We start from the raw sequence: 13,905 nt of genomic DNA on the forward strand, positions 1-13,905 counted from the left end.
AGAAGAGAAGAGAAGAGAAGAGAAGAGAAGAGAAGAGAAGAGAAGAGGAACAAGAAAAAGAAAAAGAAAAAGAAAAAGAAAAAGAAAAAGAAAAAGAAAAAGAAAGAAAAAGAAAAGAAAAAGAAAAAAAAAAGAAAAAAAAGAAAAAGAAAAAAAGGAAAAAGAAAAAAGAATAGAAGAGAGAAGAAAAAAAACATAGAAAAGGCAGAAGCCGAGCGGGGTTTTGGCGGGTTTCTTGAACGGGGCTGCAATACTCTCTACGAGTTTTTGCATCCCCCTCAGAGCATTTGCAATTCTAGTCAAAGCCGGTGTGAAAGCAGCGTCTGGTGGAGAGGGGGCTGCAGGAGAGGCGGAGCGGAGCGGAGGGGCGCTGCCCGCCCTGCAGACTCGCACCCAAGCTCGCCCGCAGACTCCTCAGCTCACAAAAACGAGGCGGAAAGTTTTGGTGCAGGTTTTGAGGTGAAGAAAATGGCACGCCCTCTCTGCGGCAGAAACCAACCCCCTTTCCCTGGGTTGCTAGCGGGGAGAGGAGATTACTTGGCTTCCTGGTCATTTTATTTTGTTTTGGTTTAATTCTCTGCTTCGGTCTCCTGACCGCTCTCCTGCCCAGGGAAAGTGCCGACCTTTGTTTGCCGTGCGCCAGAAAACGAAGGAAACACTCCCCCTAAATCCTCGCAATTCCCTCTCCACCCTCCTCATCCTCACTTCTAGCGGGCAAGTCTGCTGCTCCCGCTGCTGTAATCTTCCCTTCCAAAATGGGTCTTGGCGATTATAGAAGATCCAAATAAACGTAGTGGGGCATGAATAATGCTCATTGTAGAAGACTGACACTTGCTCAAGGAAAAGAAAGTTGGCTATAAAATCACTTCGTTATTTGCTTGTACTGCGGCTCTGGGGCTAATCTCTCCGGAGGTCAGATTGCTGAGCGCTCTCTTTCCCTCTTTCCCTTCTCTGCTTTCAGGTCGCATCTTAGACATCCCTTGCAAAGTGTGTGGGGACCGCAGCTCCGGGAAGCACTATGGGGTGTATGCCTGCGATGGGTGCTCGGGATTTTTCAAGCGGAGCATCAGGAGGAACAGGACCTATGTTTGCAAATCAGGAAATCAGGTACCAGCCGCAGAGCATCCCCCTCACCGCCTGCGCCCTGCATTTCCCCAAGGGTCCGTATTGCCCTCCCCTCGCCAACAGACACCCGCAGCAAGCAAGGCGCAGCACCCATGCAGTCTCACCCTCCCTTCCCAGGGGGTGCCGGGCCAAGGCCGGGCGCTGGATGTCCCAGCCCGCCTGTCTCCCGCACGCCCCCCCCTCCCCAGCCCACCGGAGAGGCCGGGGGGATGCGCAGGGAGGCGGAGGGATGCGGGCTGGGGGAGGGCGCAGCCAGCACATCTTCTCGTTATGAAGGGACAGAGAGGGGCAGCCTTCCATAAGCCTCAGTACATGGCCGGGAGATAGACAACCATCAGTTTACATGCCGGCGTGTCGTTCCCGCGCCTGGCCCGAGGCAGCCCCGCTTTTCGCCTTCCCGCTCCGGCCGCGCTCCTTTCCACCCGCGGACCGTCCCCACGGGGACGTGGGGCTGGGAAGGCGCAGTGGGGCTCGGTGCACCGGGGCGCCCCGAGGGGGCGGCACCGCCGTCGCTGTCTCGGGTGCTGAAGGCGGCCCGGCCCGCCCTATCCCGGGGCCGAGCGCCCGGCCCGGCCCGGCCCGACGCACCCAAGGGCGGCCCCTCTGTGCCCGCCGCCGCGGGGAGGGTGTTGGGAGCCGGCGGGATGGGCGCGCTGCTGCCCCCGGCCCGACGGCTGGCTGTGTTGCAGGGAGGCTGTCCGGTGGACAAGACGCACAGGAACCAGTGCCGAGCCTGCCGGCTGAAGAAGTGCTTGGAGGTCAACATGAACAAAGATGGTACCTGCTCCCCCTCTCCCGGGGCCGGGGTGGCAGGGCAGCAGGACAGAGTTACTCTGAACTGTGGAGCGCTGTGTCATTCTGGTGTCTCCTTGCCCTGGCCCCCAATAACCCCCCCATCCTGTGACAGCCTCGGACATTTCTCCCGAGACATCTCTTGGGCAAGGGGCACGAGAAAATTGCAAGGAGGGAGGGAAGCCCAGCCGAGCAGTGCAGGGTACCCAGTGTGGAACCCCCTGGTGACTCCCTCATCTCTCCTTGGTGCCCCACAGCGGTGCAGCACGAGCGGGGCCCCCGGACGTCGACAATACGGAAGCAGGTGGCCCTCTACTTTCGCGGGCACAAGGAGGAGAGCGGCGGCACCCCACACTTCCCCACCGCTGCCCTGCCAGCACCCGCCTTCTTCACCGCCGTCTCCCAGCTGGAGCCCCATGGCCTGGAGCTGGCCACCGTCACTGGCACTCCAGAGAGACAGGCTCTGGTGGGCCTGGCACAGCCCACCCCAAAGGTCAGCCACCGCTCTGGCCCTCAGCAGGCCTGCAGACCAGGGTGCCTGCAACCTGTCAGCTCCTTCCTGCCTCTGGGATAGACATGGCAAAGAGCAAGGCTTGAGGCTCTGAGGGTTGTGGTGGGGACTTTTGTTATATCCCTAAAGCCCTGAAGAGATGAGGTGCACAGGATGAGAAGCCCTCTGCAGAAGGGGTGAGCAGCAGCACTGACTGATAACCTGCTCCATACAAACCCTGTCTCTCCTTCATTCTTACACCTTCATGGCTGCAGAAGTGCTATTCCTGCCTGGAGCCCATCCACAAGTCAGTTTTAAACAAATTGTTTCACAAGGCATGCAATCATTGGGTTTTCTTCAGCAAAATGCACATCTCCATGGTGGTATAGTCCAGAAAGTACTATGTGTACTGACCAAAGCCTGTAGCTTGCCCACATAGACACAAAAACCAAACTTAGCTAAGCTGGCTCTGTACTTCTTGGTTGTGACATTTCCTAAGCAGACCAGTGGAAGCACTGCTGTGGCCTCAACTGCACAGGAATTAGCTGTGAGGTGATGTTTTTCATTAGCCCATTTGCAATGGTATTTTACATATTCACTGCATCTAGAAAATCACAGAAGAGACTGCTTAAATAGTTCTGCATTTTCAGAGTTGGTAGCTTGGCAGAACCCATCATGACTGTGGTCACAATATACAGTTTTACATGGTAATTTTGGAAAACACAGAATCAGAAATTATTTAGCAAGAAAATGTTGCACACACTTGAAAACATAACTCCATTCCAACCCGACACAGCCTTTAGATAGTTACGTTTAGCTCTACTCATTTACTTACAGCCTGTTGCAGTCAGGGAGCAAGATGAAGTTTAAGGCTAAGTGAGTGCTTACTGCTTTGCTGAGCAGGGTTGGAATGCTAAATCAGCTTCTGAAGCAAGGTTACAAACCACAAATTCTTAATCAAATTTGTATTCTTCTAACTCTGCTATCAAAGATGTGCGAGTGTGTAACAGAGTAAAGGATAACACTTCATTTTCATACTTCCCCCTCCACCCCCAGGATAATAATTTCATTCTCCCTTCAGTCTTTTCCTCCAAACTGTTTCTGTAGTACAGCTCATCCAAGCGGATAAGCAGCAGGGAGCAGTTTGGAGTGAGCTCACTGCAAGCAATGCCCTCTGCTTGTGGAACAGGAGAGTGCACACTCTGTATTGAGCACGAGTATGATGCGCAGAATGGCAGTTGTAGGGGAGAGGAAGATGAGACTGCCTTGGTGACACTGTATGAAGTTGCTTTATTTTCTTTTTGACATTAGTACCCACATGAAGTCAACGGTACCCCTATGTACCTCTACGAAGTGGCCACTGAATCCGTCTGCGAGTCAGCAGCCAGACTTCTGTTCATGAGCATCAAGTGGGCCAAGAGTGTCCCAGCCTTCTCCACCTTGTCCTTACAAGACCAGGTAAGGCACCTGCAGTGGGAGTGGCATCAGCCTGGTCTACCTGTTAAAGTCTCAGACCTCAGATAGGGTCCTGAACTTCCAGCCCTAGACCTCAAAATCTGTAATGGACTTCAGCAGTTCTGAAGTTCACAGTAGAATTTAGGTCTGTCCCTGAAAACCAGGCAGTGACTTAGAAACTGCTTTCCTCCAACTTTTATTTCATGAAGCAAGTGAAAATCAATCAAACAAAAAAAAATCTAATATAAAGTGACTATTATGGGAGGGCAAGGTTCAGAGGAGAAATCACCAGGCTGCAGACCAAGCTTAGCATGCCAAAACTCTTTCTCTACTCGTGGGACAACTTTTCCCTCCATAAAATAGGAAACAGCATCTTACTTTGCTATTTTGGGATGAGAAATGCTTATTTAAACATATAGCCTCAGGATATGACTAAAGGGTTTCTGAAGACCATTTCTCCTCCTCCTCCATCACCTCCTCTACCTCCTCCTTCTTCACCTTCTCCTGCTCCTGCTCTCCTCTCAACTGTTTACACAGTCAACATTTTTTTTCTTATTCACCTTGGCTTCAGTGAACTTACAATTACATTAATATGGTGGAAGCAGTATTTGGCCAGCCCCCAGTATTTTTCCCCATTAATTAAAATCTTCCCTAATGTGTTTTGTTTTCCTCTATGACAATTCACCTTTACCTTGAATAAATCATATGTGCACCATACAAGCTGGAGCAATTTCTTAATGACTTGATTCTTGATGAGGACTCAGTGTGCTTTGTGTAATGCACCAATTTTTAAAAAAGTAATCACACAATTATAAAATGGAAGGGTGGAAACCTACCCAAAGCCCCAGTCATAAAAGATATCTAATACTTTGATATGATTGAGCTAATTTACCAAAATGGTTACTCAAAAAATTGTGCCTTAGATGTTACACAGCAGTCTAGATGTTGCATAGCAGTTATCAGGGGAACTAGTTTCTTTCCACAGATGCACGTTGCAAATGTTGCATATGATATGCAAAGAACTAAAAGAAAATAATTTCTTAGGAAACCTATAGTGTTTTCTATCTAAAGTCAAATCATGGTGGTCACAATGTGATATAAGGCTAAGGTATATAAAAATTTTTTTCTAGCACCAAACCCATGTTTTGAAATCCTTGTCTGGAAGTTACACAAAGGGAATGCTGCTCAGCTCCACTGCTATGCAGTGAGGATGGGGAAAGCGATGACACAGGGTCCAGGAGATCACACACACTATTAGGAAGATAATAATCCCAGCGTGGAATGCTGCTCTCTAATCACATCATCTGCTGGTACTACTCCTGTGGAGCACTAGGTCTGTCATACCAAGAAACCAAAGAAACAGGCTCAAATATCAGGAACAAGAAGCAGGTGTGTTGCTCCAGCACCAGCACCAGCCCCAGCCCCAGCACACAGGTGGAGACTGAGTCCATCTCTAGACCGGTGATGTCCACAGCAGACTCCCTAGGCAAAGGCTTTATTTGACATAATAGGGGTACATTTCCCTATGCATCTCTGTTAGCGTGCAGAGGAGGGGGCAGCAGGATTTGGGAGCAAGGGAAGTCTCCATTGCACATGCCACAAACAGCAAGGCCTGCTTATCTACCATAGATACCACAGTGCTCCTGTTAAATAACCCACTGCCTCTTTCAATATCATATTGGGGACTAACGTTAGTTAAAAACCCAGCCTTTCCTTAACATTACCTTGACTTCCTCATTGCAAGCCAGCTTCCTCAAAACTCAGAGCTGCTCAGCTCTAACACTTTGACTTGGGCTTCTTCCTGAATGATTCCCCTGACATATTTAGGAGAGCTGGAGAAGAAATAACTGATTTTAATCACTTTATTTCATAAATAATCATACTGTTGATTTTTATAACAGTGCTATTGCATTATTTAATTTGACAAATGGCCCAGCTGTAAATGTCTGCATTTCTCTTTTTGTATCCCTGACATCGGCCTGAGGAGACTCTAAAACCTTTTTCTGAATTTTAGGGGTTTTTTTGTGCTCTTCTAAAAAGGCAAGTGCACTGTGATTTCAGGACTCTGAGACTGTTTCGTCTTGAAGGCAAGGAAATAGATAGAAATTAATTTGCTGATAAAACACAAGTCTGAGGATTGCTGAGTCACTTACCCCTGGTAAAACAGAGGGTGCATCCCTTCCCTAGATCCATACAGATAAATCCATCATGAACTGGAAGCCACACAAACAAAAATACCGTACTTCTAGTTCTGCTATCCTGCACACCTGTACATTTTGCCTGTGAGACAGGTTGGCCCAATGCACATCACCAACAAAATGTCACTCTAAGGATGGGGTTGATTAAGAAGCAAAACCCAGTCCTTCAGACAGCCCAGTATTTGTTGTTTCTTTGAAGAAGGAGGGCTGAGTATGACTTCAGCATGAATCATTTTAATTAGTGGTTTTACAAACTTATGCATAGGCATGAAGAAAGCTTTAGCTATTGGAGTAGTCTCTTATTTCTAAAGTCTTCTGACTTTAAAGACTTAGTGGGAAGAAACATATGAAATTGATATCTTCCAGGAACCACCATTCATTACCATTGTATCTGCATGAATGAATGACAAAAAAGTTTTACAAACGCAAATGAAAGGCTGGTGAATCATTTCCTATGTCATACAGAAACCTGCCCATCCATCAGGCAGGATTATCCAGAGGAGGGGCTGGGTTACAGGTTGCAGTGGTTGCATCTGCTCTCAGAACAGAGCTGAGATGGGCACTACACTCTAGACAAACACCGTCTCCCCCACATTTCATAAAATAATCTCGGTAGTTTTTCATACTGTGAAATACAATGTAAGTATTTCAAACAGTAACTGTGTGCAAGCAGTGACAGAAATACCTTCCTGTCACAATTTCCTTAGGTTATGTAGAAGTTCTGCAAAGCACATAGCACAAAAAGGCACAAAATGGACATAACCCTACAGTGACAATTGAGAGCAGAGATTCTGAGAACTCTTCATCCCATTCAGACCAGAACAGGGGGAATTAAAACTTGTAATCTAAGAATCACAGACTGGGTCAGGCTGGGAGGTACCACAGTGGGTCACCTGGTCCAGCCCTCCTGCTCAAGCAAGGAACACACAGCACAGGATTGGGTCCAGGTGGTTCTTGAGTATCTCTGATGAGGGGGACTCCACAGGCTCTCTGAGCAACTTGCTCAGTGCTCGGTCATCTGCACAGTAAAGTTCTTCCTCATAGTCAAATGAAACTTCCCGTGCATCAGTTTCTGCCCGTTGCCTCTTGTCCTATTGGCTGGCAACAAATAACACTGCCCTGAACAGCAATACTGTTAAGAATTTACACATTGATGAAGGATTACTTTTATTGATGCTTTCTGCATCAGCTATTACTTTCACATATCTGATTCCAAGGAAATAATCATTAATTTGGTACATCTTTTTTTACTTTGTTCTTCCTTAGAGACTCTTCATAGACTTAAAATGCCCACCTTCCTATTTTCCTAAAAAGCTAAGCTGCTGATACTTTCAGGGACCATAGCAACACTAATTTTTGTAGGTTTTGGGTGTTGTTTTGGTTTGGGTTTTTTTGCTGCATGAGTTTTGGAAAATCTGTTTTCACTGCATGGAACAGCTAGAAGATAACTCCCTACTCCACTCCAGTTCTCATCCCTCCAAGTCTCTCCCACCCTATTGTGGGGCACAAGGTCCCAGCAATGTGTATGCATCACATACACATTTGGGCCATGAACTTCAGCTGAACTGAGGGTCCTCCAAATGTCTCTTAAGAGTTGGTCTGGGCTAACAATCCTAGATGCCTTCAAGATTAAAAATGTCTGGCTTTGCCAGTCTGCATTTCCAGAAGTCTTTTCTCCTCTTCAGATGCACCACTGACTCTTCATGGAAATGAAAAGCATTGCCTCCAAACAGAGACAAACACATCCTCCATACAGCCACACAACATGCAAAAGTGGCAGAGAACCAGCAATGCTGTCAGTGTAGGTGCCTGGGTATTCACATCTCTGAAAGGCAACAGCTCAGCGCCTGGAATTTTTGAGTGATTTTAAGCAAAAAAAACCAGGAAAACAGGTGACACTGAGAAACTCCATGTGTGTCCAGATGCTGTGCTTGACAGAGTTAAAGACTTGCTTAGTAAGGAAGGGGCTGTAAGATACATATGTGATCTAAAGCAGCGCTCCCTACACTGATGCAGGATGTTGTCCAGGCTTTTTTTCACAAATTCAGTCTTCCCAAGGGAAAGGGGTGTAATCCCTAGAGAGCAAGAGGAAAGCACTCATCCAAGCTGTCCTAGAACAATTATATGTGTGAGGGAGAGGAGCAGAGAGCCCATACCATGCTGAGAAACAAAGGCAAGTGTGTTCATGTTGTGAGCAAACTCTTGGGGAAGGAATTCTCACTCTCCTCTCTCGCCTTCCCTTTTGGTCCACAACACGGTGCACAGTGAGCCAACGCTCAGTGTTTTTCCACAATGCATAGACTTTTTTCTAGACACCTTCTCAAAAACCTAAGAGAAGAGCTAATGAATGCTGTGGGGAAAATACCATGACAGGCATTTAAAGCAGTTTTTAAAATAACAGAAATTTACATATTTAAATTGTTTATAAATCTATAAATTATACACTATGTTATATTGTACATCTATTGTATGACAGCTGATGCTTTTGGAAGATGCTTGGAGAGAACTGTTTGTTCTAGGAATAGCACAATGGGCCATTCCAGTTGATGCTAACACTCTACTGGCTGTATCTGGTAAGAATTGCACAATTTAATGACTTTGTTACAAAAATTACCATAAAAATACATTACTGAAAAAAGAACAACATGTAAAGAATAACAAATTCCTACTGAACAATGGAGCATACCTGTCATTTATAAATCTATATTTAAATGCAAATAATGTTGTTTTGTTGTATTCATGACCGCTTGCATTGTCATTTAAATGCAAATTACTGTGTTTGTTATCATCCAAGAGAAGATTTTATATTAACTTTCATACAATATAGTCAGTTTACATGGAACCAGATAGACAAGTGTGACAATAGAGTGGATATTGATACAGAGGATTTTGTCAGAAATCAATATAAAATAAAGGAAATGCCTTTAATATTATTTATTTCATCTGTTTCTGTTTCAGGCATGAATGGTGACAATACAGATTCTCAGAAGCTGAATAAAATTATTTCAGAAATACAGGCTTTACAGGAGGTTGTGGCTAGATTTAGACAACTTCGGCTAGATGCTACTGAATTTGCCTGTCTCAAATGCATCGTCACTTTCAAAGCTGGTAAGCAGAAAGAATCTCTTGCTCAGCTGGTCTGGTGACTACGAGGTTGCTACTTTAAAGAAAAAAATTATGGTTTAAGCCAGATACAGCTTTGTATCACCCAACTGATTTCCCAGTATTGAATTCCAGTAGTCAGTGCTGCATTTTGAATGACTGACAGTGGAGTGCTAGGAAACTAAGAGGAACATTTAATTTCCGTTGATAGCACTAGCTGAACTTGTTTTGACCCACCCAAGAGTCAAGCTGAACTAGTAACTGATCTGCTTTCCAGTGCCCACACACAGTGGTTCTGAACTGAGGAGTTTCCGAAATGCTGCTGCCATAGCAGCCCTTCAAGATGAAGCCCAGCTCACTCTGAACAGCTACATTCATACCAGGTGAGTGGTGTCTTCTCTCAATATTTCTGGCAGGTGTAGGGGTAAAATCCTACTCTCACTGTACTGAAGATGACATTTGCACTGACTGAAGTGGGGACTGGGCTGTTACAGCAAGTATTCACTGGCTGTCAGCCTGCTGGTATTAGGCATTTCTTGATGGAAGAGAACTACAGAAAATGTCAGAAAAGACCCTTCAAATCATCAAATTCAGTCATTAACTTAACACTGCCAAGTCCACCACTAAATCATGTCCCCAAGTGCCAGATTTACATGTCTTTTAAATACCTTCAGGGATGGTGACTCCACCATTTCCCTGGGCAGTCTGTTCCAATGCTTGACAACCTTTTTGGGGAAGAAATTTTTCCTAATATTCAATCTAAACTTTCCTTGGCGCAACTTGAGGCTGTTTCCTCTGCTTGCTATTTGGGAGAAGATACCAAAACCCAACTCACTACAACTTCCTCTCAGGTAGAGTGGTAAGGTCTCCCCTCCCTCCTTTACTTCAGACTGAACAACCCCAGCCCTCTCAGCTGTTGCTCAGAGGACTTGTGCTCTAGACCCTTCACTGGTTTTGTTGCCCTTCTTTGGGTATGCTCCAGCACCTCAGTGTATTTAAACAAACAGAAAAGTGCTAATAGGAGAGATCTTCCCCTGGGAAGTGACACCTGCTGTGGAAAACTTTGCAGTTCAGAGGTCTACATTTTCCTCTACACTTTATCCAATAAATACCTCTAAAAGTGATACTCAAAACTTCACATCTCAGACCAGTATGAGTGCTTTTTACCCATGATCTCCAATTCCCATATGATTTCCCCCACATTGCAGACATAGAAATCAGGACACAAGGATCTTAAGTGGCTCTTTCAAGATGCTAGCCTGTGTCTGTGCTCGGGTTGAAACAAAAAACCCAGAACTTGTGAATCTCACTGTGGTGCAGTGGGAGAGTGATGAGAATCATTGTCTGGGAAGAAAATATTTCCCCTTGTCTAATTCAGGACAAGTTCCATAGGATACAGAAATCTTAAAACCTGCTGTAAAAGTTGTAGCTGTCATTCCACAAAGTGTATGGGGGTGAGCCCAGAAAATGTGCAAAGTACAACCCCACACTCTAGAACAGCTGGCTGGGAACAGATCAGTAACCTCCTGCTATGGACCACTTCAGAGTCGTGTGACAGGGGAGAAGCCTGAAGGTGTTACCCAACATCATCTGCAACACTGCCCTGGTTGGTTCAGGACTCCCAGGGAGAGTTGTCACAGGGCTTGTAAAGTCCACGTCTATGTTGTTTAGCTGCAGTGAAGGTCCATGAGACTAGAACAGTGGGAGACGGGAGCCCTAAAAGAGAAACTTCAATACCATCTTTTCTTTCTGAAACTTTGATTTGCTGTCATAATAGCTCTGTCAGGCAGAAGGCTACTCCACATCAGAGATTAGACAGCAGCAGTCTCTGATCACTTCTATTACTCTAAAGGGAATGGCCTGATTGAGGATGGGAGTAAATATGCAAATTCCATCCAGTTATGGCTGCTTCAGAACAAAAAGAATAACCGCTGGATAGCAGCCTCTTCCTGCTCTTAGGGAAGGCCTTTTCCGGGAAGATTGCTCCCTACAGACTGAGACAGGGCCTGCTGGAGAGAGAAGCCAGGGAGGAATACACAGCCAGTGTTTTCATTCCAGGCATGGCAATTTTTCTGCTGCATTTCTGTGTTGCTGGAAGTATTTAGCTACTGGGCTAAACAATACCTGTTGTAAAAGATAGCCTTTTACAAGAGAAAATCTGCAGTCCACTGACAGGACTGTCACTTGGACTTCACTGGGAGAGGGCTTTCAGCGTGCATTTCATCCTCAGGCTTGAATTTACCTTCCTGCCAGTGTTACAGCAGTATCAGCTGTTTTCAGTGGAGTCAACAGGATGCAAGGGACGGCAGTCTGGAGAAGCAGCACATTTCTCCAAATGATCTACTCCTCCTTTCAGGGAGACCACTGCAAGCAGAAGTTTGAGAATCGCTGGTGTAAAGGGCAGCGGAAGCACAGCTAGAACGCACACCCTATGTTGTGTTCGCTTCAAAACCTGGGAGAAAGGATGGAAAATATCCTGTACACAAACACATTACCTGGGGATAAACATAGCTTCGTTAACTAAAATTTTCTTCAAAAATGTCAACTGGCATTCAATACATATGTCAACCAAAAAGGGGCAAAGTGATTACCATGACAATCTGGCTAGGTTTAAACTGCACTTTAAATGAGAGGGTAGTTATTACAGGTCAAGCTCTTCCCTGAACTGCATCGAGAACATAGTTGTCGCATGAGGGACACATCAGAGCAGATCCAGTCTTTATATTGCTATTGCTCTAGGGGAATAAACAAAGGAGCTAAACAAAACTCAGAAACTTTGTTCTATATTCTGCTAACAGCTATATAGATTTCCTTGGAGTCAATCTTTTTGCTCACATGAGTACAAAACACAGGGCTTTAGCACAGGTAGCACCATCTGTACAGTTTATTGAATGTTGGTCCTTTTCTATGAAATAAAATACTTACTCTGACAAAAATACTTGAAAACTTCAATAACATTCTTTCTCTCTCCATCTCCCAGGTATCCCACACAACCCTGTCGTTTTGGGAAACTTTTATTGCTTTTACCAGCTTTACGTTCAATTAGTCCATCTACAATAGAAGAAGTGTTTTTCAAAAAGACCATTGGGAATGTACCAATTACAAGACTGCTTTCAGATATGTACAAATCCAGCGACATATAAATTACCTTAAAATAAACAATCAGGATGGACAGTTTGAGAAGAACTTTTATCTATGGAGAATAAGCCTCAACTAACAAAATCTACAGGAAGCATAAGCCTGGGAATGTTTAGCCCTTAAACTCATTGACAAAAACCACCCCAGTAGATATGATTCTGCTGCTCTGAACAGAGTGATTTAGATCATGGAGAGAATGCTTTGTTCTACAGAAAAAGTGAAAGTGGTTGGAATTTGGCTGCTATTCCTGTTACTACAGGATGGAGGCAATTCAGATGCCAGTCATAGTTAACAAAGACTCTGCTATTCTCTCATTTAACTGGCAGATCTGAGACAAAATGTGAAAGAAGGTACTTTAGTTTGTTCAGTATTTGGAACTGAGTGACCAAACTTGGCTTCTGTTGTAACACAAGATGTGGTGGCCTTCAGAATTGTTTTAAAAGTAGCCTATGTTGGGAAAATGTTTTTAATACGATAGGCAACATTTAAGACCAGGTTACCAAAACATTGCTTCTGCTATAATACATCATGAAGTGGCCTTCAGAACTGATTAAAAAGTAGCTTACGATGGGAGCTCCATTCTTCCTACAAAATGAACCGGTGATCTTTGACGCGGATGTCACGATTTGTTCAGTTAACATCTCAAAGACACAAGAGCTTTATAAACTTCCTCCCCAAACTTCCCTCCTTCTTCTTCCACACACACAGACACACATTCACACCCACCCACCCCTGAAAAGATACAAGTCAAGAAAGGAAGACTAAAACAGCAAAACCAAATACAATGGAGATGACCGCTTCAGTGACCTGCTGGCTGTCCCGTTGGCACAGTGCTGAAACCAAAGGCAACGGTGGCCAAACTCTTTGTCGATGAGATGTGTGGAGAAATGAAATGACTATTAAAAAATCAATGGAAGGAATTTTATTTCAAAGAAATAAAAGTTGTTGACTGATACAATGCTAACAATTTCCAAAAATCTCCATTGCCTTTTTAGAATACTCCAGGTTCTAATTTTGAAGCCTTGTTCACCTATACCCTCTCACACACAAAAACGTTATAAGCTGCTTATTTGATGTATGAAAAATGTAGAAAAAAAAACATTTAAAGATAGCTGCTGTACTTTTCAAAATTTGTTATTAGGAACTAGCACTGAGAAAGATCAGCACTTGGACTATCATAGAATGAGTAAAACTTTTCCTGTACAAAGTGGATTAACCGATTTGTGAAGTTAAAAAGTTGTACTCATTGTATTTACAAAGAATAAAAATATATTGAATTTAAAGTACTTTCCAGTATTCTTTTAATGCTTGTTCTTAGTTAGCTTCTTCCACTGTACCCCGCTGACCAGGGAATAGAAATATTCTCTACTAAAATGGATTGCCTTAGATGCTGTGGAGTCTCCATCATCAGAGGTTTGAAAAACAGGTTAGACAAACATCAAAGGAGTAGCTTAGGTGATCCTGACTTTTGAGATTCTGCATAGAGCTGTTCCCTGTAATCCAAATATACACTGGCTGCAATGTTCCCTTCTCAAGGAGGTGACATACAGTTTTCTCTAGGACACAACTAAGGGCATCAGAGACCTAACCCAGTATTTGCTTTCT

At 44.6% G+C, this 13,905-nt stretch overlaps 1 protein-coding gene across 1 annotated transcript in view; it reads left to right on the forward strand.

Annotated features, from left to right (window-relative positions):
- Positions 1–13,583, forward strand: part of NR2E1 (nuclear receptor subfamily 2 group E member 1) — an 18,240-nt gene extending 4,657 nt beyond the window's left edge. The window contains exons 2-9 of the mRNA XM_027631442.1: positions 962–1,107; positions 1,815–1,902; positions 2,175–2,410; positions 3,719–3,865; positions 8,537–8,633; positions 9,019–9,168; positions 9,440–9,545; positions 12,143–13,583. Of these exons, the coding sequence (XP_027487243.1) occupies positions 962–1,107; positions 1,815–1,902; positions 2,175–2,410; positions 3,719–3,865; positions 8,537–8,633; positions 9,019–9,168; positions 9,440–9,545; positions 12,143–12,305 (1,133 nt within the window). The 3' untranslated portion in view covers positions 12,306–13,583. The remainder of the gene's footprint in view (positions 1–961; positions 1,108–1,814; positions 1,903–2,174; positions 2,411–3,718; positions 3,866–8,536; positions 8,634–9,018; positions 9,169–9,439; positions 9,546–12,142) is intronic.
- Positions 13,584–13,905: the final 322 nt, after the last annotated feature.

The sequence above is a fragment of the Corapipo altera genome, unplaced genomic scaffold (assembly GCF_003945725.1).
Source record: "Corapipo altera isolate COAL_440 unplaced genomic scaffold, ASM394572v1 2b, whole genome shotgun sequence".
NCBI lineage: Eukaryota > Metazoa > Chordata > Aves > Passeriformes > Pipridae > Corapipo > Corapipo altera.